The following is a 22,921-nucleotide window of genomic DNA, read 5'->3' as shown; positions in this document are numbered from 1 at the left end:
AGTGCTGGGATTAAAAGCTTGTGCCACCACTGCCCGTCTAAATGTACCTTTTTTTAAAATGACCACTACTACAGGGTTTTGTTATGTTTTTCAGACTACACTTACTCTATATGTGAGAAATGTTGGCTTGATTACTGTATGTAACTGTACCAAGTCTTGGGGTTAAGGACTATAACTCTTCAAACTATTATTTCTCAAACTTGTTTTGATTGTTACAGGTATTATACACTTCTCTGCTAATTTTAGAAAGGAATTACCAATTTTTACAGTTTAGTGTTTTCTTAGAATTTTATTGAATTTATAATCAAGTTTGGAACAGACATTTTATAATACTGAATCTTCTGATTCATGGTCATTTTTCTTAAAGGGCAGCATTCACTTTCTCAGATTTGTTTGTTGGTTTGGTTTTTGAGATAAGGTCTGTGTGTGTAGCCGTGGCTTTCCTTGGTTTTTTGTGGCTGCTTTATTTTACTCATCATAGGCTGTATGTGTTGTATCATCTGTGTTGACTTCATACTCTGCGGATGACCTTGAACTCTTGATCTTCCTGCTTCTCAAAAGTTAGTTTGCTGGCTGGGATTCCTGCTATATGCCACAGGAATGCCACACCTGACTCTTTTTTATTTCTTTCTGATGCTTTCTTTAATCATCAACTAGCCGGATGGTGGTGGCTCACGCCTTTAATCCCAGCAATCAGGAGGCAGAGGCAGGCGGATCTCTGTGTGTTCGAGACCAGCCTGATCTACAAGAGCTAGTTCCAGGACAGGCTCCAAAGCTACTAAGTGGAGGTGTTGGCAGTGGACAATCATAGCTGTTTACAGACAAGACTATAGACAGGAAGTGATCACTATTACAATTGGCCACAAAATTAGCTGTAGGGTTTTTTTTTTCATTTTTTGTTTTTGTTTTGTTGGTAGGATTAAAAATATTCCCTATTAATCTGATTTTAAAAGAATTTTTTATGAAGAATAAATGCATGCCAGGCAATGGTAGCACACCCATTTAATCCCAGCACTTGGGAGGCAGAGGCAGGCAAATCTATTATTTTGAGGCTAGCCTGGTCTACAGGCTGAGTTCCAGGACAGCTAGAGCTGTCACACAGACAGAATCTATCTTGAAAAACCAAAAAGGAAGGAAGGAAGGAAAGAAAAAAATGCATGATTTAAGTTGTATTTTTCTGGTACTCCTGAATATTGCACTGGTTGCATGTGGCACAGGTTTCATCCAAACACACACACACACACACACACACACACACACACACACACACACACAGCAGGAAATGCTTTATGATCTCAGCACTTGGGAGACTGACATTGAAGGATTGCCAGCATAAAACTAAATAAGGTTGCATAGTCAACCTGGCTATATAGCAAGACTCTGTCTCAAGAAAGAAAAGTGCCATACTGGAATTCTGATAAAATGAAAATGCTATCCATTAAGTTCTAATACATTAGATAGATATTTAAATTGCCCCCCGTTTTGTATTTGCAAACACATGCGTCTATGAACTTGATAGTTTTCTGATTTTTATTTTAAATTTAGAAAAGTATATTTTAGTATTATAATATTTATAATTTCTCTATTTTGTGGTTTTTTGTTTTGTTTTTGTTTTTTGAGGCATGGTTTCTGTGTGTAGCCCTGGCTGTCCTGGAACTCTCTTGTAGACCAGGCTGGCCTCGAACACACAGAGATCTACCTGCCTCCGCCTCCTGCTCGGTTCTTATTTATTTATTTATTTGAGACAGAGTTTCTCTGTAGCTTTGGAGCCTGTCCTGGAGCTAGCTCTTGTAGACCAGGCTGGCCTCGAACTCTGAGATCCGCAGCCTCTGCCTCCTGAGTGCTGGGATTAAAGGCATGTACCACTACCGCCCGGCTTATTTTTATTTTTTAGGTTTGTTTGTTTGTTTATTATGCATGCATGCAGTGTTCTACCTGCATGCATGCCTGCAGACCAGAAAGGGCACCAGATCTCATTACACATGGTTGTAAGCCACCATGTGGTTGCTGGGAATTAAACTCAGGACCTCTGGAAGAGCATCTAGTTCTCTTAACCAGTGTGTCATCTCTCCGGTCCCAATATTTATAATTCTGATTGCTATAAAATATCATGTTAAGCAACTAGGCTTGTCTTGTTCCCAAAACTTGGGAGACCAAAGCAGGTGGATCTTTGTGAGTTGGAGGCCAATCTTGGTGTACAGAGATAATACCAGGACTGCCAGGGCTATGTAGAGAGGCTCTGGTTCAAAATTTAAGAAAGGTTGGTGAGAATAATTTTTTTAAAATATGTGCACTCTTTTTAAAAATATTTATTTATTTATTTGTTTGTTTATTTATTTATTATGTGTACAATATTCTGTCTGTGTGTCTGCCTGCAGGCCAAAAGAGGGCATCAGATCTCATTTCAGATGGTTGTGAGCCACCATGTGGTTGCTGGGAATTGAACTCAGGACCTTTGGAAGAGCAGGCAATGCTTTTAACCACTGAGCCATCTCTCCAGCCCGAGAATAAATTTTTTAAAGATCCTATCAAGTGTACCATTACTTAATCTAGCTCTATAAAACTGCCTGTTCTGTTCAGGTTAGAGAATTCTGAAAAGTTTCCTTGCCAGGCTGAATGTGGTGGTTACATACCTGTAATCCCAGCATCCAAGAGGCAGACTCAAGGAGGATCCTAAGTTTGAGGTCAGCCTGAACTATGTAGGAAGGTCCTGCTTAAAACAACAACAAAACCAGGTATATGGGAACATGCAGGTAATCTTTACATTTGGGAAGTGAAGCCAGGGGAATCAGAAGTTCAAGACCAGCCTGGTTTGTATAAGATTCTGTCTTAAGCACATAAACACAGTTTTTGTTGTTAATGTCCTGAACTATATACAGTGAACACAAGAATATATACATATATATATATATATATATATATATATATATGTGCCTTTAATTTGATTGTATATGCTCTTATATTTTCTAGAGAAATTTTATTCTCAAAAAGTTTTAAGATAATGTGGCTTTTAACTATTCTTCATCAGTATTCATTATTACTCCATTTCTGCCAGTTATGTAACTAACCATGTCTTTATATCTCCCACATCTTGCTTTCTGATTTTTAGCTTAACGTTGCCAGCTATCTACAAGTGATCTGTTTAGTTGAGAATTTCAGAACCGACTTAAAAGACTTTGTAACCTTGTTGACTGCAAATGCCTGTGACATCAGAAAAAGTATCCTTTACTTACAGTTTTGGATTAGAAGTGGAGGTGGAATTTTAGAAGAAAGGCCATTATCATATTGTCGTAAGTAGTCTGTCAGTAGTGTGTCACGAAAAAATGTTCTATCACAGGACCACATTCTTTTTTTTTTTCCAAGGCAGGGTTTCTCTGTAGCTTTGGAGCCTGTCCTGGAACTAGCTCTTGTATACCAGGCTGGCCTCGAACTCACAGAGGTCTGCCTGCCTCTGCCTCCCGAGTGCTGGGATTAAAGGCGTGAGCCACCACCGCCCGGCGGGACCACATTCTTTTTTTTTTTTTCTTTTATTAAAATATTTATTTATTTACTTATTTATTATGTATACAATATTCTGTCTGTATATGCCTGCAGGCCAGAAGAGGGCACCAGACCCCATTACAGATGGTTGTGAGCCACCATGTGGTCGCTGGGAATTGAACTCAGGACCTTTTGAAGAGCAGCCAATGCTCTTAACCTCTGAGCCATCTCTCCAGCCTGGGACCACATTCTTAAATATATACTCTATCAAAATGATTTTAAAATTTTAAATTAAGTGGCTAGCTATGATGATTTTTAAAATATTTACAAATACATCTACTTTTTAAAATAAAAGTTTTAAAAACATTAAGTGGGGCTGGAGAGATGGCTCAGTGGTTAAAAGCATTGCCTGCTCTTCCAAAGGTCCTGAGTTCAATTCTCAGCGACCACATAGTGGCTCACAACCATCTGTAATGAGGTCTGGTGCCCTCTTCTGGCCTGCAGGAATACAAGCAGACAGAATACTGTATACTTAATAAATAAGTAAATATTTTTTTAAAAAAAACATTAAGTGTAAGTAAACAGTCAGGTGTGGTATTTCACAGCTGTAATCTCAGCAGTCTGGAGGCAGAGGCAAGAGGATCAAATTCAAGGCCTTGCTTGTCTTTATAATAAACTCAAGGACAGGCCGGGCTTTATAACACCTTCTCCCAAAAAACAAAGCAACAAAGAAGTGCAAATGGATTGAACTCACAAAAATACAAGAGGGAAAAAAGCTTTTCCAAGGCCAGTATTGTGGTACTGGTCTGTGACCCTAGTTCTGCAGTCTCTCAGCAAGCTGAAAAGAGAAATGCTCCCTACAGTCCTTAGACTTTTTTTTTTTTTTCTAAATCACTCTTCTTAAGCCCTTAGTAACTCCAGAAGTCAATATGAGATTAGTCCTGACAGTACTTGGGGAATGGAGACCAGAGGATGAAGAGTTGAAGGTCATCCTTGTCTCCATAGTAAGTTTAGAGTAGCCTGGACTGCATTAGACCCCATCTCAAAAACACTCCAAACTATTGCATGTACATTTATGGACATATAGTTTCTTACAGAACTATAGTTACCACTTAGCAACTTCTTTCTTTCCCTTATTAAAAACATATTCAGTGCCAGCTGTGGTGTCATATTTCTGTACTCCTGGCACTTGGGAAATGAGGCAGGAGGATCAAGAGGTAAAGATCATCTTTGGCTATATTGAGTTCAGCCTAGACTATAGGAGACAGTGCCTTGATCAAAGCAAACAAAATATATTAGTGACCTTTGTACTGGGATAGCTGTAGCTCATTCTTTTTCTGTGATTGTATTTAAGTGTAAATTCCTGAAGCAGGGGTTATTTGTATTTTTTGTCTGTCAGAGTTTTTTTAATGTGTGTGCTGGACTTAGAAACTTAGGTCCTCATGCTTGCAAGCACTTTACCTACTGAGCCATCTCTCTAGCCCTTTGATTTGGTTTGGTTTGTATTGTATTGTATTTATTTATTTATTTATTTATTTGGTTTTTCAAGGCAGGGTTTCTTTGTATAACAGCCCTGGCTTTTCTGGAACCTGCTCTGTAGACCAGGTTGGCTTGAACTCACAGAGATCCGCCTGCCTCTGCCTCCTGAGTGTTCTGTTGGGATATTTCCTACGCACATAGGCACATAAAACCAAGGGGAATAGACAAGAAAAGAAAAAGTTTAAAGTAATATGAAATTTTAAAAATTAATTCCCTGTAACTTTTCTCTTTAATTAGTTAAAAATTTAAACATTGTTTTTCAGAATAGACTGAGCCATATTTTTATTCAGTGTAAGCTGGCAACTTTAAATTTATTTATTTATTATGTATACAATATTCTGTCTGTGTGTCTGCCTGCAGGCCAGAAGAGGGCATCAGATCTCATTTCAGATGGTTGTGAGCCACCATGTGGTTGCTGGGAATTGAACTCAGGACCTTTGGAAGAGCAGTCAGTGCTCTTAATCACTGAGTCATCTCTCCAGCCCCCTCATATTGATCTTTTGAGAGCTTGTTAAAGTTGCCAGCTTGGGGGCTGGAGAGATGGCTCAGCAGTTAAGAGCATTGCCTGCTCTTCCAAAGGTCCTGAGTTCAATTCCCAGCAACCACATGGTGGCTCACAACCACCTATAATGAGATCTGGTGCCCTCTTCTGGTCTACAGGCAGGATACTGTATAAACAAACAACAAACAAACAAATAAATCTTTTTAAAAATCAATATGATAAATAAAACATGGGGAAAAATGTCCTGATAGATGTATGTGATGGCGCTCACCCTTGGGCAGTAGAGTCAGATGTTCAAGGTTAGATACCTAAGGAATGACACTGAAATGTGTCTGGCCACCAAACACACAAAAGAAAGTTCAAGGTTATCCTTGCCTACATTGCAAATGTGAGGCCTGCCTCAGTTAAACAATAAAAGCCCTGGTGTAAACATCAAATAATAAATAAATAAAAGATAGGATTGAAGCATTTCACTTAAGTATTTTTCAAGTAATGAATTACAGTGTTTGTAATGAAGTGAATACATGTGTCTGCAAAATAGAGTGAAGGTCAGATGGTATCGGGCAGGAGCACTTCTTCAGAATTTGTGCGTTCTTTCATACAGTCCATTTAAAATAAATTCATCTAAGATTTGTCTTTATTAATTTTTTTAGAAGGAAATAGCAGAAATATACCAGTTTGCTCTGAAGATGGCAGTGATCTAAAAACTAACTCTAAAAACAGCAGAAGGAGCCGTATAGCCCTCCCCAAATGTGACACCGGCTGTGCAGAGGCTTTGTTTGGACTCAGAAACATTACCTCCCCATCTCAAGACTTGATTTCATGTTTAAAGGTATTTTCCATATCTGTGTGAAATGTTGAATTCATGTTCCTGTCTATCTAACCAGGCTTCACCATGCAATAATAATACCTGTGTTTTGAATATTAGTTCAACTTAAAATATACATAACATTTTCTAGGTGTTAGATGTGAGGTTTTAATTCATTTGATTGTGTTGATAAATGGTGCATAGGCATAGCTTTAAAAGTATAGTATGAAGGGCTGGAAAGATGGCTCAGCTGTTAAGAGCACTGGCTGCTCTTATAGAAGTCCTGAGTTCAAATCCCAGCAGCCACATGGTAATGCCCTCTTCTGGTTTTGCAGACATACATGCAGATAGAGCACTCATATACATAAAATAAATAAATAAATCTTTTTAAAAATGAATAAAAGATAGAGATACATAGGAACAAGTCTGTATTCCTAAGGGTGGGAATATGTCTAAACTAGGTTCTTAAAACATTTCTTTATTCAAAATTGCTTTTCAGCACAAGATCACAACCAAGGAAGAATGGCATAAATTCATCCAGCTCCTCACTGAATTCCACATGCAAAACATAGATCTATTATATAATAATCTTGAATTCATCCTGCCATTGCCAGTCACTGTCATTCCAGAAGTAAAAGATGCTCATGGCTTCCCAGTGACTACAGAGGCCAGTGCACCAGGAAGCATGGAGAATCTTCCCAGGATGAAGTCAGAAGATCAACCATTAAAAAAATCACAGAAAAGGAAACAGAAAAAGATGGTGACCCTAGATGACAGTGACTTATTTGACACCGGAATGGACTTTTCTGATGAACTGACTAGCTTATCTCCTGTTCCATCCTTGGCTTTAGAAGACCTCACAAGCAAAGACAGAGAAGGCAACCAAGAGACACAGACACATAACAGAGTCAGTTTCACGTCTGACTCTGTGCCTCGACCTCCTAAGACACCAGCAGAGAAGAAGAGTTCTATGCTTGTTTCCCACTGTTTAAATTCTCTCACTGAGTTCATGGAGAATATGTCCTTCTTAGATGCCGTTCTATCAGATGCAGGGGAACAGAATGAATTGGGTAGAAAGCCTTTTTCCTGGACAAGCGGAAAGGTTAAAAGCGGACTTTGTGATGAGTTTAGTATTGAGAGTAGAGATGGGTGGGCGCCTCAGAGAGCTGAAGAATTAAAAGCAACTGCAGAGGCTCTCAGCTTTACTAAATGTTCTTCTACCATTTCAAAAGCACTGGAGTCCTTGAATTCACACAAGCACTTAGAAAGAGATGCAGTCAATGAGCTCACTTTCTGTGTTTCACAAAGGTGCAATGATGTATGCTTCCGCCAATCGGCAGCTAATCTGGAGTAAGTCTTATTTGTTACCTTCTGTTTTGTCAGTAATCAATGGCAGAGGTTCTCACTAATGTAAAATTCTGTTCTATTGATCATGGGGAACACTTAGTGTTAATCTAGCTTCTCATATACATTGAGATTACGGAGATAACTAGCCTGAATGAGTGAGTGTGGTGGTGCATGACTTTAATCCCAGTACTCTGGAGGCAGAGGCAGGTGGATAGCAGAGTTCGAGGATAGCCAAGGCTACACAGAGAAATCTTGTATCAGAAGAAAAAAAAAGAAAAAAATTTGGGAAACCGTTAGGTAACAGAAGAGTTCATAGTTGTGACAAGAAAAGGTTGCCATAAGATATACATATGTGACACTACACGCACATATAAATATATATATATATATATAAAATAAAAGATATGTGACACTAGGCATGGTGGCACTTGTTGGTAATCAGAGCACTTGGGACGTAGATGCAAAAGCATCAAGAGTTTGAAGCCAGCCCCAGCTACATGAGATCCTGTCTGTAAACAAAAGGTGTCAATATGGAGTTGAATGTGGTGATGCAAGATTAATCTCAGAGACCGAGGTAGGAGACTGAGTTTGAAGTCTGTCTGAGCTATGTAGAGTTCTAGGCCAGTCTGGGCACAGAGAGTGACTGATGCTGTTGACAGCAAATTAGAAGTGTCATTTGGTCTAGACCAGAAGCAGAAACACTAGCTAAATTTGAGGTTGTTACATTTTTATGTACAAATAACAAAAAATTATCCTTTCTCTTAATTTGTAGAAATGCTGACAAGAGGATGGCAGTCATTAAAAGAGTGCTTTCCAGTCGGTCTCTTCTGAGTGTGGGTAATCAGCAAGCTAGTATAACCGACTACCTACCAACTCTTCGGAACATTTGTCGGACAGAGAAGCTAAAGGAACAAGGGAGAAATAAAAGAAGGTAAATAAAAGAAGGTCTAAAAAAAAAAAGTACTGTTTTAGGTAGATACGTCAAGATTAATAAATATGTTCATGGTAATGAAAATACTGCGATTAAATTGTTTTATAATTTTGACAGGTTTCTGCACTACTTTGAAGGAATTCATCTTGATATCCCAGAAGAGGCTGTGACTGCTTTGGCCGCAGACTTCCCTTGATGCCCCTCGTCTTCAGTGTCCTGTACAGATGTGATCCTTAAGACACACTAGAATATGTTAACATTAAAGAAGAGATTATTTCTCTTAATGTAAATTTTAAAACTTTATATTTTTGTGGTTCAAGTATTTAAAATGAAAAAAAATTGGGTTACAAACTGTATATATGATTGTGTCATATTTTTTCTGAATGTTCTGTATTACCTGTTTTTGCTTTGTTGGTATGCTTTCTCTGTGTGTAAGCCATTTGTAGATTTCTAAAGCTGTGTCAGTGCTGAGCTCATTTGTAATCTTCCCTTTCCTTGTACCCTTCCTCTGCTCTGCTCTTCAGCATCGGAGCCGCCATAAATAGGAAACACCTAGCCTGCGGTCCCTAAGTCACACAGTATAAAACAGAGTTACATACAGAATAATTTTTAAATGTGCTAGGAATGAAGTTATGTGTGTTTTGGGAAGCGTTGTACTTCCTCTTGCCTTTACATCTTGTGCCCTCCTCCAGCATGTTTTACCATTGAATCATTGAGTCATTTGTGTTGGCAAAGTAAAGCATTCTGAATTCTAGTTTTCATAAACCTTTCTTATCACCCCATGTAGGTAAAGTCTTGTGCATTTTACCAACTCAAATCATTGTACATTTTATATTGTGTTTTCTTTATAAATGTAATGACATTAATTTATCTATTCTGGGCAAGTTGTTGATGGTTGAAGAAATAATGAAGGCATCTACCATGGGTTTCTGCCTAACAGCTGTTTCCATTTAAGTTTGGTTTTAGGTTTTGTGGTGCTAAGGATAAACTTGGGGGTCTTTTGTGTTGTGGGCAAGTGTCCTATGTCTTAGTAAATAGAGTCTTGTTTTTGTAATTATTTGCAGTGCTACAGAACAAACCATGGCCTGTGCATTCTAGGGACATGCTTCACCACTGAGCTAGACCCTCCCTCCCTGTTTTGGAGATGACAGGGTCTGGTTATAATGCTTATGCTGCCTCTAAACTACTTCCAGACTTACGTGATTCTCCTCAGCTTCTCAAGTTCCTGGGGCTACACAGGAATGTCATGAGGTTTTGTGTTTTGGGGGGTTTGTTTGTTTGGTTTTGGTTTTTGACCTTTTTTTTATGTAAGTATTTTTACTTTAGTGGCAAGATTTTAAAATGTCACATTTTACTTAATGTTATTTTACAATCAGATAATCAGGTATGTTTAAAATTGTTTCATATTACACATACTTATATAATAGCATAATATTCAGGTACATTTTTGATGAATTATATTTTTAACTCAAAAGTTAAGGATCCTAGTTTTGTACTTTTTTTAAAGTATAGGTGCATACCTGTTTACAAATGTATGTGAAGATATGTTTTTACCTCTTGTTCAACCTACCTTTTTTTGTATAATTAGCAAATTAATTAAAAGTTAAATCTAAAGGCTGTAAGTGGTATTTAAAGTTATGATCATTTTAATGTACATTATGATGAATGCATTCAGATAAATGCTACAACTTAGGTTGTCAAACAAAAGATAGTCAAAGCTTTTTAAAGATTTGTTTTTCACATGTATAATGTTTGCCAGCATGTACGTATGTGCACCACATGCTTGCAGTGCTCAAAGAGGCCATTGGATACTGGCCTCTGGAATGAGTTAAGGATGGTTGTGAGCAGCCTACCTTGTGGGGGTTGGGAACTGTACCCTGGGCCCCTCCAAGGACAGCAAGTGCTCTTAACTGCTGAGTCATCTCTCCAGGTCCTGAAGCTTTCAAATGTCTGTATCTGTGCTGCCGTGCAGTGTCTACTGGAGCTGCTTAGCTGTTGGCCAGTTTTATTATTAGGGACTCTGACCATCTCAACAACTGATGAACCAATATAAAATAATTACATAAAACTGTTCAAGTTATCCAGACTCCCTCCTTAACTAGGACATGGCTGGGTGGAGTTTGTTGCTTGATAGGTTTTTTTCCCATACCTAGGCAAGCAGTTTACTACCAGCCTACAGCCCCAACCTGACCTTCTGGACTTTTTCCCCCCTTTTTTGGGGGGTGGGTGAGAGCAGAGAATTTGGGACAGAATTTCATTATAGTCCCAAAGTAACCTCACACAATCTTACTGCTTGAGTGCAGAGATTACAGATGGAACCATCTGCTCAGTTTTTTCTTCCTCTTACTAATTTTTAAATTTATTTATTTTGGGGATTTTATTCCAGACAGGGTTTCTCTATGTGGCCTTGGCTATCCTAGAATTCACTCTGTAGACCAATCTGGCCCCAAATTCCAGAGATTACTGTCTCTGCCTTCCAAGTGGGTTTAAAGGCATGTGCCACCATAGCCCATCCTAAATTTATTTTTTTTCTATGTGTAAGTGTGTATGCAGGAGCCCAAGGAGACCAAACACACACGCACGTACACCACAGGTCTCTGGACCTGAACTTGTGAGCACCTGCCGTGGGAGTAGGAGCCAAACTAGGACCCTCTGAAAAAGCATAAGTGCTATTAACGGCCTGGCACTTGCTTTTAAATGGGGATAACTTTTGTCTATGTGGGTGGCATAACTTAAACACAGAAGGCACAAAATTTCATAAAATATTTATTGATTTGGTCTTGGCTCATGTATACTATTTCACAACCAAAACCCTCATTTTATAAACATAGAAAATATACTCGAAATGTCTTCTTCTCCACTAACATGGAGGATGGGAACAGTTGGTTTAATAAATTAATATAACACTAGAGCAAGTGCATTAACATCTGAGCTCTGGGCCTCTGCCAAAAGCTAGCTCGTGAAAGGCGACAGCCTGTAACAGTGAATCGTATAACTCTTCGATGTGGTGCGTGTCCTTCAGGATCTTCTGTCGGTACCACACTACTCGCTCCTGTGGGAAGAACACCCGAGGCTGCTCCTTCAGCACAGACTCGGAGAGGAGCTGCTTCACTAGCTGTCTCCCACTAGTCCTTGTGTCGCCGATCATCAGGTCAAAGTACTTGCCCACAGCATTCCGACTCATGCTCAGCACTCGGTGCTGGCCATCCTTGGCGAAAGTGTTATTGAGTAAGGCATACAGCATGGCTTCCGTGATAAGAAAGTGCAGCAGTATAGGAAACAGAGACGTGTTCTGAATGGAAGGGCCTGATTTTTCCAAAATGTAGAGATCTGCTTTAGGCATCTTTGAAATGACTGAAGAAATCTTTAAAAAAAAAAAATCAGAAATAACTGACTATGTTTCGTGTTTGTCCCATTTCTGACAACCCTGGAATAACAAAAGCTTCTCAGGAAGAAGCTAAAATGAGCTCTTGTCCTCACAGTCTCATCATTTCTACTGTCTGTATTGGCTCAGGACTCCGGCATCTGAAATGTTCTGAGATGGAGCAAAGGATTGGCACTAGCCAGGAACCCCTTCTGGTAGCTAGGTGCGGGCCAGGGCCTCTTGGAGTGATATTTTGTGTTTTAGCAAGCCTGCCTGAAGATCAGAGTGCCGCTAGAGGAGGGGTGGTAGTGGGAATGGTGGCGCACACCTTTAATCCCAGGACTCGAGACAGGCAGGCGGATTCTCTGTTAGTTCAAGGCCATCTTGGGTTACACAGAACTGATCCAGTCTAAAAGAGAAGCAGAGCTCACACAAAGGCACAAGGGATCACACGCCTTTCATCCCAGCACTAGGGAAGTGGAGACAGGAGTGATGTGGCTGGGTGGAGAGAGGAATATAAGGGGGAGGAGAAGCTCATTGCAGCCTAGAGGTGCAGTCTGAGGATTTGTAGACATAGGATCACCTTCTTTGGTCTGAGCACTGGTAACCCAGGCTGGCCTCAAACTCAGAGATCCACCCACCTCTGCCTTCCGAGTGCTGGGATTAAAGGTGTGCCCCACCACCATCCAGCTGATCTTCAGCATTAACCCCTATGTCTGACTCTGGATTTTTATTATTAATACCAATTAGAATTCAATACAGTCTCTTATCATGTACTCACCAAACTAGCAATTCCTGTCTATTTCACTTTTTTTTTTTAAAGATTTATTTATTTTTCTTACAGTGTTCTGTCTGCATGTATGCCTGCAGGCCAGAAGAGGGCACCAAATCTCATTACAGATGGTTGTGAGCCACCATATGGTTGCTGGGAATTGAACTCAGGACCTCTGGAGGAGCAGTCAGTGCTCTTAACCTCTGAGCCGTCTCTCCAGTCCCCCTATTTCACATTTTTAATACTTGAAGGAGACAAAAGACTGAATTTAGAGACAAGATTTCTAAAAATTTTTAAATCCAATACAATTCACCTACAATAGGAGTAAAAAATTGCCCTAAAGACCAGCTTCACTGCTTTTCGTTTTCTTTTAAATCCCTTTAGAAACTGTCAGTCTAAACTGTACAAGAAACTATGTAGGAATGCACAACACAGAAAACAAGGAGCAAGGACTAGCCATTGCCTTACCTCTTCCAGATAGATACATGAGGGGTATATTCTGTTCGTTAATTTCCAACACTCAGTCTGCTGCCAGTCCAGCACTGTAGGTTTCCGGTCAAGGTGAGCCCACGCGATTCTCCGAGTACCAAAAACAATAGACATGATACTATTAACTTCCTAAAAGAAAAGGGCTAGTTTGATTATAGTGTAAATATCTTACATCTATAAAGCCTACAAACTAAAAAAAAAAAAACTCAGTTTATTTACAAACTGGGTGTAGTGGTGCATCTTTAATCCCAGCACTCAAGAGGCAGAGGCAGGTGACTCTAAGTTCAAGGCTAGTCTGGTCTACACAGTGAGTTGTAGAACAGCCACGGCTACACAGAGAAACCCTGTCTCAAAATAAAAGAAAAAAAAAACGTTTTTGTGTGTGTGCATGTGCTGGCATGCTTTCCACGATGCCTTAGCTTCCCTTGATGGGCTGGGCTGTGTTCTCTAAAATGAAAGGAACCCTTTCCAAATTGCTTTTGGTCATGGTGTTTCAGCACAGCAACAGAAAGCAAAGGAAGACACTCTGCTTCAAAAACAAAACAAAGTTGGACCAGCAAGATTGCTTGGTGGGTAAAGACAACCGCCACCAAGTCTGACATCCACATGGTAGATCCAGTCAGGTGACTCTCCCAAGCTGTCCTCTGACTTCCACTATGAAAGGAACACACAAATAAAAATGCAATGAAAATTTAAAAAACAAATCACAAGATAGCAGCAGAGGAGGAACACCACCTGAAGTACTCCTTGACACACATGTACTCTGCCACATATACACACACATACACAAAAATTACACAGGGTGGGGTCTGGAGAGAAGGCCCAGAACACTGGCTGCTGTTCCAGAGGTCCTGAGTTCAATTCCCAGCAACCATATGGTGGCTCACAACCATATGTAATGAGTTCTGGTGCCCTCTTCTGGGCACACATGCAGGCAGAACACTACCTAATAAATATTACAAAAAAAAATTTAAACATTAAGACAACTTAGTGGAAAAAGTCAACAACCTGAGTTCAATCTCAGGGACCCATATGGCGGAAGAAAAAAAACTAATTCATTCAGATTATTGTCTGACCTTTCACACACACGCCCTGAAGCATCCATACACACCAGAAATAACACAGAAGAAAAAAAATGTAATGAAAAAGGCAGAGCAGCATCTTTGAAATAAAGACCTGGCTTACTGTGCATGGACGTTATTATACCACCTGCACAGAGCCCTTCTCTGGACAACAGAGTTTTGGTTTTAAATTGATTTGTTTTGGTGTGTGGGTGTTTGGTGCTCTGTGTGTGGTGTATGTGCATCAGTATTGTTCAGGGTGTGTGTGTGTAAGGTGAGAACCACTACATTCGGCTCAATACATAATTTTAAAGACTGCCACAATGCTCTAGAGGCACTCCTTAGCCATTATCTTTGCAGCTTAATTTCCCAATGTACCTTCCTGACACAGTTGCACACCTGCCTAACAGTCCTCCTATAAACCTTGTATAACATGCAAATCTGTTAATCTCTGCACAAGAGAGGCAGTGCACAAGTTTGTGCTTGGAGGATCATCAAAAGTTTGAGGCCAGCCCAGTTAACAGAGTCCCAAACCAGTCTAAACAACAGAATAAGACCCTGTCTCACAATAATAAATAAATAAAATAAAAAATAGCAGGGCAGTGGTGGCTCCTACCTTTAATCCCAGCACCCAGAAGGCAGAGGCAGGCAGACCATGAGTTTGAGGCACTACACAGAGGAGCACTGTCTCAAAAAATAATAATAAAAATAGGGGCCAGTGCCAGGCCATGGTGGCACATGTCTTTAATGCCAGTACTCAGGAGGCAGAGGCAGGGGGATCTCTGTTAGTCTGAGGCCAGCCTGGTCTACAGAGTGACTTCAAGAACATCCAGGGCTACATAGAGAAACCATGTTTCAAAAAACAAAACAAAAAACCGGTGGGAGGGAGGGGGGCAATAGGAGGCTGACAACCTGAGTTCTGTCTGGGACTCAAACATGTCCTACGGCATGTGCACCCATACACATACATTATACACACCCACACATAAACAATTACAAAGGTAATTAAAATTAACCCAACCGTGTATACACATACTTCTTGTTATTCATGTTTTCTATCCGAAATGCCCTCTTCTTCCCACCTACCTAATTTTCTTTCTTCCAAATTGAGTTCTCAGTAAACTTTCCCCAAGTTCTACCTCACAGCATTCCCTCTGACTTGCTAACTGTCTGCACCTTTCATTTTGTGTGACAGGCCTTCCAGTAGTATGAGTACATCTATTCCTAACTAAACCGAAAGGATCTTTTTTTGTGCCAGTAAGACAGTGCCAGAGGCTTAAAGCACTCACACCCAAGCCTGACAAAGACCTATATGGCAGAAGGAAAGCAGACCCTTAAAAGATGTTCTCTGACCTAATTAAAAACAAACAAGGGGGCACTGGAGAGATGGCTCAGCGGTTAAGAGCACAGGCTGCTCTTCTAGAGGTCCTGAGTTCAATTCCCAGCAAGCACATGGTGGCTCACAGCCATCTGTAATAAGATCTGGTGCCCTCTTCTGGCATACAGGTCTAGGTGCAGACAGAGCACTTGTATCTAAAGAAATATAACAAATAAAGTTCAAAAACAAAAAACCAAACGTGTCTCTAACCCACTACTGGAAAGAGCACTTCCAGAGTGAGTTCTCAGAGTGGGGTAGCCGGGGAAGGATGCACCTTAAGTCTCTCTCTCTCTACAGCTGGCTTGATGAATTTTCTCAGCAGCCACTTTTCCTGTGACTTTTCTTTCCTTCCATTCTCTGAACAAAGAATAGAGTTACAAACTTGAACCGCAGTTTTATACTGGATGAAGGGCACATCTATCAAACTTTCCAAGCTCTGAAATGGCCCAAACTTCTTCCTGTGTTCTACGATATTGACGGACTTTCTTCCACGAAGCAATCTGAAAGCTTCCAGTTCTTTATCAGAAGCTGTATTCAACACATGCAGGATAGAACCCTGCTGTTCCGGGGAGAAGAGCTTGTCCAGTGCATCCTCTGGTTCCTTTCCGTTTGCATCAGAAACGACACTGGCAACAATTTTCTCCGGTGCAGTAGATTTTCTCCGACAGCAGCTATTATTTAGGACTGGAGGCAGGAATGAGTACTCTGGGATTGGAAGCCAGCTCCATCTCCCTAAAAGGAAAATTTAAATTGGGATGGTCTCCTCTGAGTGTTAATTTCCAACCTTGTGCAGTCACACAGACTTGCACATAAACTGCATCATCACAGAGAACTATCTTTTAAAGAAGTGTAAAGCCGGTGGTGGTGGTGGTGCACATCTTTAATCCCAGCACTAGGGAAGCAGAAGCAGGAGGATCTCTCAGTTCAAAAACAGTCTGGTCTACAGAGTGAGGTCTAGGACAGCCAGGGCTACACAGAGAAACTCTGTTAAAGTTAAAATACAAAAACCCTGGAGTTTGCAGGTATAGTGGAACACACCTTGAATCCCAGCATTTGAGAGGCACAGATAGGCAGACCTCTATGAAAGGGGAATTAGCTAGCAAGGCCATTATTTCTATCCCTAGTACCACTTCATTTTAATTAAAATTATTCCAAATGTCTTTGATATTTCTGATATTTGTAATCCCCCCCTTTTTTTTGAGACAAGGTTTCTCTTTCTCCCTGTAGCCTTAGCTATTCTGGGACTCGCTCTGTAGACCAGGTTGGCCTCAAACTCAGAGATTCACCTGCCTCTGCCTCCCATGTGAATTAAAGGAATGTGCCACCATCGCCCAGCAAGAGTTTTTTTTTTTTATTTGTAACATCGTTTAAGATTTATCTTCATGTCCATTTTCATTAGTTTCTCATCTGAAGGCACGAAAGAAAATTCAGTTTTCTACGTTTATCATAAATGTTTTAGCTGGTCAGGAGTGGTGATCCTCGCTTGTAGTCCTAGCACTGGGGAGGTGGAGGCAGATCAGGATTAGGGTCATCCTCAACTACATACTGAGTTGCAGGCCAGTCTGGGGAGGGCGGGGATTGGTGGTATTAACTAAATGGTAGAGGGAGGTTATTTTGTTCTACACACTTCTCAGTATTTCCTACATGACTGCAAGCAAAGCATACACCATGCAATGGATAACTTTGTAAAACAGTGGGAAGTCATTTGACACAGCGGCCACAGGAAAGGAATGCAGTCAGGGGTACACTACTGTGAAGGTCTGAATCCCGGCCAGGGAAGCGGTGCATGCGGACCCTGAGCCACAGAAGCACCCGGGCTGCGGGTCGGGAACGCCCCTCAGCTCCCCAACAACTCCAAGTGGGAGAACCAGACACGGGACAGGAAAGAAACACTCCAGGTCACAGGCTAATGTTCCTTGTGCCCGGGAACCCTACCTCTGGCCTTGATGAGGCAAGCGAGGTTATTCCTCCAAGCCATCTCCAGGTTCTCTCCCATTTGTCTTCCTCCAGCAGCTTCCGATTGTATGTGTTCTAACTAAAAGTGCTCGACTGGGGCTGGGCAGAAGGGTTCCGGCGGAAGAGACGGTCCGAGGCGCAGCCTCTGGTAGCCGCCACGGTGGGCTTAGTGGTTGATGGCTGAGGGTCTGAGGACGTGGGGTCAGAATCTCCGAGAAGGAACGGACTAAATCAGGTTTAGTCCTTTAGGCGAGACGTTTCTGGATTCCCGGACACAACGGAGACAGTCTGGGGCGGACAGTGGGGAGCCTGTACGCACAGATACCCTGTGCCGAGTTAAGAGGAGTAACTAGGAGACAAGGGAAAGAGAGAGGGTCGACCTACGAGATAATTTGACGATGGGCTTTGTTGGTCCCATGAGAAAGACGGAGGCTGTGAATCTGAAGGGAGCCACATTCGATCCTTGAAATGCGGAATGAAACAGTTGGAAAAATACTGGCAGGACGCCTGTTTTTTAGTTGCAAAGCCAGATTGTAGGAGTTTCTAGGGGGAAAAGGGAGGTGTGGGGCATGATCTTGCCTTAACAGAATGAACAGTGGGAAATGAAACCTGGGAGGTGGAAGAAGAGTGGAAAGAAAAGGATTTTTGCTAGAAGAGGGGGCGAAATACTTTATTCGCCTTTTTTTTTTAAAAAAAAAATAGGCTTTCAGAAGGAAGAGAAGGTAATAGGTTTGTTTTTATATTAGAAGTGGTAGCTAACCTGCAATCCTGCACTTAGGAGGAGGAGAATTGCTGTGAGTTTGACTCCAGCCTAGCCTATATGGTGAGTTTGAAGCCATCCTAGACTACAGAGTGAGACCCTGTCTCAGAAGACAACAACAACGTTTTCACAACTCAGCCGTTAAGAGCACAAATTGCTCTTCTGGAGGACCGAGCTTTGGCTCCCAGCACCCACATGCCAGCTCACAACCATCTATAATTCCTGTTCCCAGGTAACCGACACTGTTTTCTGACCTTCACAGGCACCAGGCACGTATGTGGTACACAGACATACGTGTAGGCAACACACTCATACACGTAATATAAGTAAGTCTAAAATAGAAGAGAGCCTGGTGTGGTGGTACACTCCGTCAATCAAACATAAGTTCCATAACAAGGAATACATAACAAGGTCTTGCTTTTTTAAAATTTTTTTAATTGATTGTTTTTTTATGTCTGCTGGTGTTTTGACTACATGTATGTTTCTGTGAGGACGTCAGATTCTCTGGAACTGGAATTGCATACAGTTGTGAGCTGCTATGTGGGTGCTGGGAATTGAAACCGGGTCATCTGTAAAACTTTTTGGTTTTTCGAGACAGGGTTTCTCTGTAACTTGAGCCTGTCCTGTAACTAGTTCTTGTAGACCAGGTTGGCCTCAAACTCACAGAGATCCACCTGCATCTGCCTCCCAAGTGCTGGGATTAAAGGTGTGTGCCACCACTGCCTGATCCTAACCGGTGCTCTTAACTGCTGAGCTATCTCTTCTCCAGACCCAACAAGATCTTGTCATAAAAAACAAACAAACAAACAAAAAGAGGCAGGACAGAAAACTCAGTCAACAGGGAACACTTTCAATCCCAGCACCCTGGAGACGTCCACACAGTCCTCTCATAAGGACAGCAGGCATGCTGGAATGGCATTTTGTTTTTTTAATTAATAGACTGGCGAGATGGTTCACTGAGCAATGGGTCTTGTCACCAAGTCTGGTGACCTGAGTTTGATTCCTGGCACTCTCATGGTAGCAGGTGAGAACCAAGGCTGATAAATTGTCCTCAGACCTTGCATGCATGATGTTCATGTGCACAATCCGGTCACAAATAAAATAATGAAGTTTAAAATGTAAAGCCTCCTGCAGACGACGGAGTTCTCTTTCCAGCATTAGCATTAAGCAAGTCACAGCCAACTGGACCTCTAATTTCAAGGGCTCCTCTAGCCTTCTTGGAACCTGCCCTCATGGGCACCCCCCCACCACACACACACACAATTTAAAAATGATATTTTTAAAGGATTAAAAATAAATAAATCTTTGTTTTTAAAAAGCTTCCAATCCAGCTGGGCAGTGCTGGCTCACACCTTTAATCCCAGCACTCGGGAGGCAGATGCAGGTGGATCTCTGTGAGTTTGAGGCCAGCCTGGTCTACAAGAATTAGTTGCAGGACAGGCACCAAAGCTATACAGAGAAACCCCCACCTCGAAAAAGCAAAAGAAAGAGAAAACAAAAACCTTCCAATTCAGGAAGAAATGACTACCTTTCACTCCAGAACTTAATGGTGTGCTATATCTGAATTACATCCTTCAAAAAAGATATATTAAAATCTTAATTCCTAGTACCTCAGAATTTGACCTTATTTGGAAACAAGGTCACTGTCAAAGACATTCGTTAAAATAAGGTGGACGCCGGGGTGTGAGTAGCTCTTGTCTCACACACGTGAGGCTCCAGATTCAAGCCCCAGCACTGCACATTCAGAACAATGAGAGTGACCATGGGACACGGCTCCAGGTACTTGGATGGCTGAGGTGAGAGGATTCCCTGAGCCCAGAAGTTCAAGGGCACCCTGGGCAGTATAGTAAGATCCTATCTCAGAACACTTCCTCCCCCACAATGAGCTGGTGCTGGACTGGACCAACGGCCCTTCCAGCATGCCTGCTGTCCTTACGAGATGTCCGAGATGTCCAGGCGAATACCTAGCGACGATGGACTGACACCTGTACATGCTGAGGAAGACAGTCGTCACCTGGAGGTCCGAGAGAGGCGTGTAACCGATTTCCTGCAGAGTCCTCAGAAGGAACCAACCCCACTGGCATTCTGAGCGCAGGCTTCTAACTCCTGGACTGGGAGAGAATGAATCCTCAGGGTTCGTTTCAGCAGCTCTCTGATGCCACACGACTAGCACCACTAGAGTCCTGGTGGTGCTCTGAGAGATGCTGCAGCTGAGCAAGACCCAACTTAGCATTGCCAGCCGAGAGTTTCCTCTCTGGGCCTCAGCTTCCTCATGTGTAACTTGGAGACTGAAGTCCCCGCCTCAAAGAACTGCTAACATTGGCAGGAACCTGCATGCAGAGATGCAGAGAACCTGTGTACCATATGGGCTCAGGGAGTGCCAGTTGGCCCATGGCAGAGTCACCGGATCTTCAGAACTCATGGTTAACGGCTTGAGAGGAAATGTCCTCGTCAGGGTTGTACTTTGACTGGAGACTGGAGGTGGCAGGGCAAGAGACAACCAGGTCCTCATAATTCACTGTAAACCAGAACTGGGCGTTCAAAACGAAAGCGGCCACCTTCCTCCTGAAATCAGCTCCTTCTCATTTCCCTCTTTTTATTTCCAGATAATTGTCCTTGGAACAAATTAATTTGGTTTGTAGACATTTTAAAAATTAGTTCTTCATAGCCAGATGTGGTGGTACGCAGGTGGGAGGATTATAAGGTCAAGGCCATCTTGGCCATTGGTAAAACCCTGGCTGAAGTGTGTGTAGTTCTTGTCTATTGTGAATGAGGCTCTGGATTCCAGTACTGGACAATCAAAAGAGTGAAAACGTCAAATGACCTGACCCCAGGTCTTAAAAAATCAAGGCCAGGAAGATGGCGGCACAGCAGGTAAAGGCGCTTGCTGCTAGTTCTGACAGCCTATGTTCAGTCCTTAGAAACTATGTGGCAAGTTATTCTCTAACTTCCACACATGCATCAGCACACAAGTGTGTGTGAATATATGCATACATACATGTATAAATGTAATTTTAAAAAAGACTAACAAAAATTTCATGACTTTGAAATATGCAAACTCCCCCCAACCCCCATTTTTTGAGATAGGATTTTTCTGTATAGCCTTGGCTATCCTGGAGCTTTTTCTATAGACCAAGCTGGCCTCGATCCCAAAGACCTGCCTACCTCTGCCTCCTAAAGGCTGGGGCTAAAGGGGTGTACCGCCATCACTTGGAATGAACATTTTTTAAGATATAAAAAGCATAAAACCTGAAGACAGAATATACTGGATTTCATTAAAACTAAATGTCTGCTCAGTGAAATACATCATTGTGAGATGCCATGCAGGTGCTGGGAAGAGTGGCAGGCGCTCATAACTACTAAGCGACCTCTCAGCCCACAGCAGAAGATGAATCTTGTTGTTGTTTTAGACAGGGTTTCTCTGTATAACAGCCCTGGCTGTTCTGGAATTCATACTGTAGACCAAGCTGGCCCAAAACTTTTCAGAGATCCTCTTTCTGCTGGGCATTGGTGGCGCTCGCTTTTAATCCCAGCACTTGGGAGGCAGAGGCAGGTGGATCTTTGTGAGTTCGAAGCCAGCCTGGTATACAAGAGCTAGTTCCAGGACAGGCTTCAAAGCTACAGAGAAACCCTGTCTTGAAAAACCAAAACCAAAACAAAACAAAAAAAGATACATGTTTGGCAGTGGTTTTGTACATCTTTAATCTCAGCATTTGGGAGACCAAGGTAGGTGGATCTCTGAGTTCGAGGCCACCCTGGTCTACAAAGTGAGTTCCAGGACAGCCAGGACTGTTACATAGAGAAACCCTGTCTTGAAAACAAACAAACAAACAACAACAAAAATGACACAATTTTTCCCCCCAAGACATTGTTTCTCTGTAGCTTTGGAGACTCTCCTGGAACTCACTCTATAGACCATGCTGGCCTGGGACTCACAGAGATCCGCCTAGCTCTGCCTCCCGAGTGCTGGAATTAAAGGTTGGTGCCACCACCCGGTGACATGTAAAAGTTTAATGGGTTGTTGTTGGGAAATATTAGGTGTGTGATTTTTTTTAATGTTTCATTTGTTAAACTCAGCAAAGCTGTGTTACTTTACCTGTCTAAAACACTTGATGGTCCTAATAAAGAGATGAACAGCCAATAGCGAGAAAGGAGCAAGAATAGATGGAGCTAGCAGACAGAGATTATACTTGGGAGACGAACTCTGGGAGGAAGAAGAGCAAGAGAACAGGAGAGGAGGACATCGGGCCAGCCACCCAGCTACACAGCAAGCCGTGGAGAAAGAAATAAGAAAGGTGTACAGAATACAGAAAGATACAAGCCCAGAGGCAAAAGGTATTCAGGCTAATTTAAGATAAGAAAAACTTATCTGAAGTTTTTAATTTAAGATAAGAAACAAGCCAAGCTAAGACTGGACATTCATAACTAACAATAAGCCTCTGTGTGTGATTTATTTGGGAGCTGAATGGCTGCCCCCCACAAAAAAAAAACCCAAAAAAGTAAAACGTCACACAACAGGATGTAAAGTGGTATG

At 41.8% G+C, this 22,921-nt stretch overlaps 2 protein-coding genes across 2 annotated transcripts in view; one reads left to right on the top strand and one right to left on the bottom strand.

Moving 5' to 3' along the window:
• Atad5 (ATPase family AAA domain containing 5) overlaps positions 1–10,229 on the top strand; it is a 54,044-nt gene extending 43,815 nt beyond the window's left edge. The window contains exons 19-23 of the mRNA XM_085695487.2: positions 3,110–3,290; positions 6,175–6,353; positions 6,829–7,679; positions 8,449–8,607; positions 8,725–10,229. Coding sequence (XP_085551613.2) covers positions 3,110–3,290; positions 6,175–6,353; positions 6,829–7,679; positions 8,449–8,607; positions 8,725–8,803 — 1,449 coding nt within the window. The 3' untranslated portion in view covers positions 8,804–10,229. The remainder of the gene's footprint in view (positions 1–3,109; positions 3,291–6,174; positions 6,354–6,828; positions 7,680–8,448; positions 8,608–8,724) is intronic.
• Positions 10,230–11,360: 1,131 nt separating this feature from the next.
• Tefm (transcription elongation factor, mitochondrial) lies at positions 11,361–17,716 on the bottom strand. Its single transcript, XM_085695488.2, has 4 exons — positions 17,607–17,716; positions 15,946–16,403; positions 13,212–13,361; positions 11,361–11,971 (listed from the first exon to the last, which is right to left on the bottom strand). The coding sequence occupies exons 1-4, from the start codon at positions 17,665–17,667 to the stop codon at positions 11,528–11,530; spliced, it is 1,113 nt and encodes a 370-aa protein (XP_085551614.2). The 5' UTR covers positions 17,668–17,716; the 3' UTR covers positions 11,361–11,527.
• Positions 17,717–22,921: the final 5,205 nt, after the last annotated feature.

This window comes from Myodes glareolus, chromosome 9 (assembly GCF_982192425.1).
Source record: "Myodes glareolus chromosome 9, mMyoGla1.1, whole genome shotgun sequence".
Taxonomy (NCBI): Eukaryota; Metazoa; Chordata; class Mammalia; order Rodentia; family Cricetidae; genus Myodes; species Myodes glareolus.
Note: the sequence above shows the minus strand (reverse complement) of the source record. Positions and strands in the feature narration are given on the sequence as shown.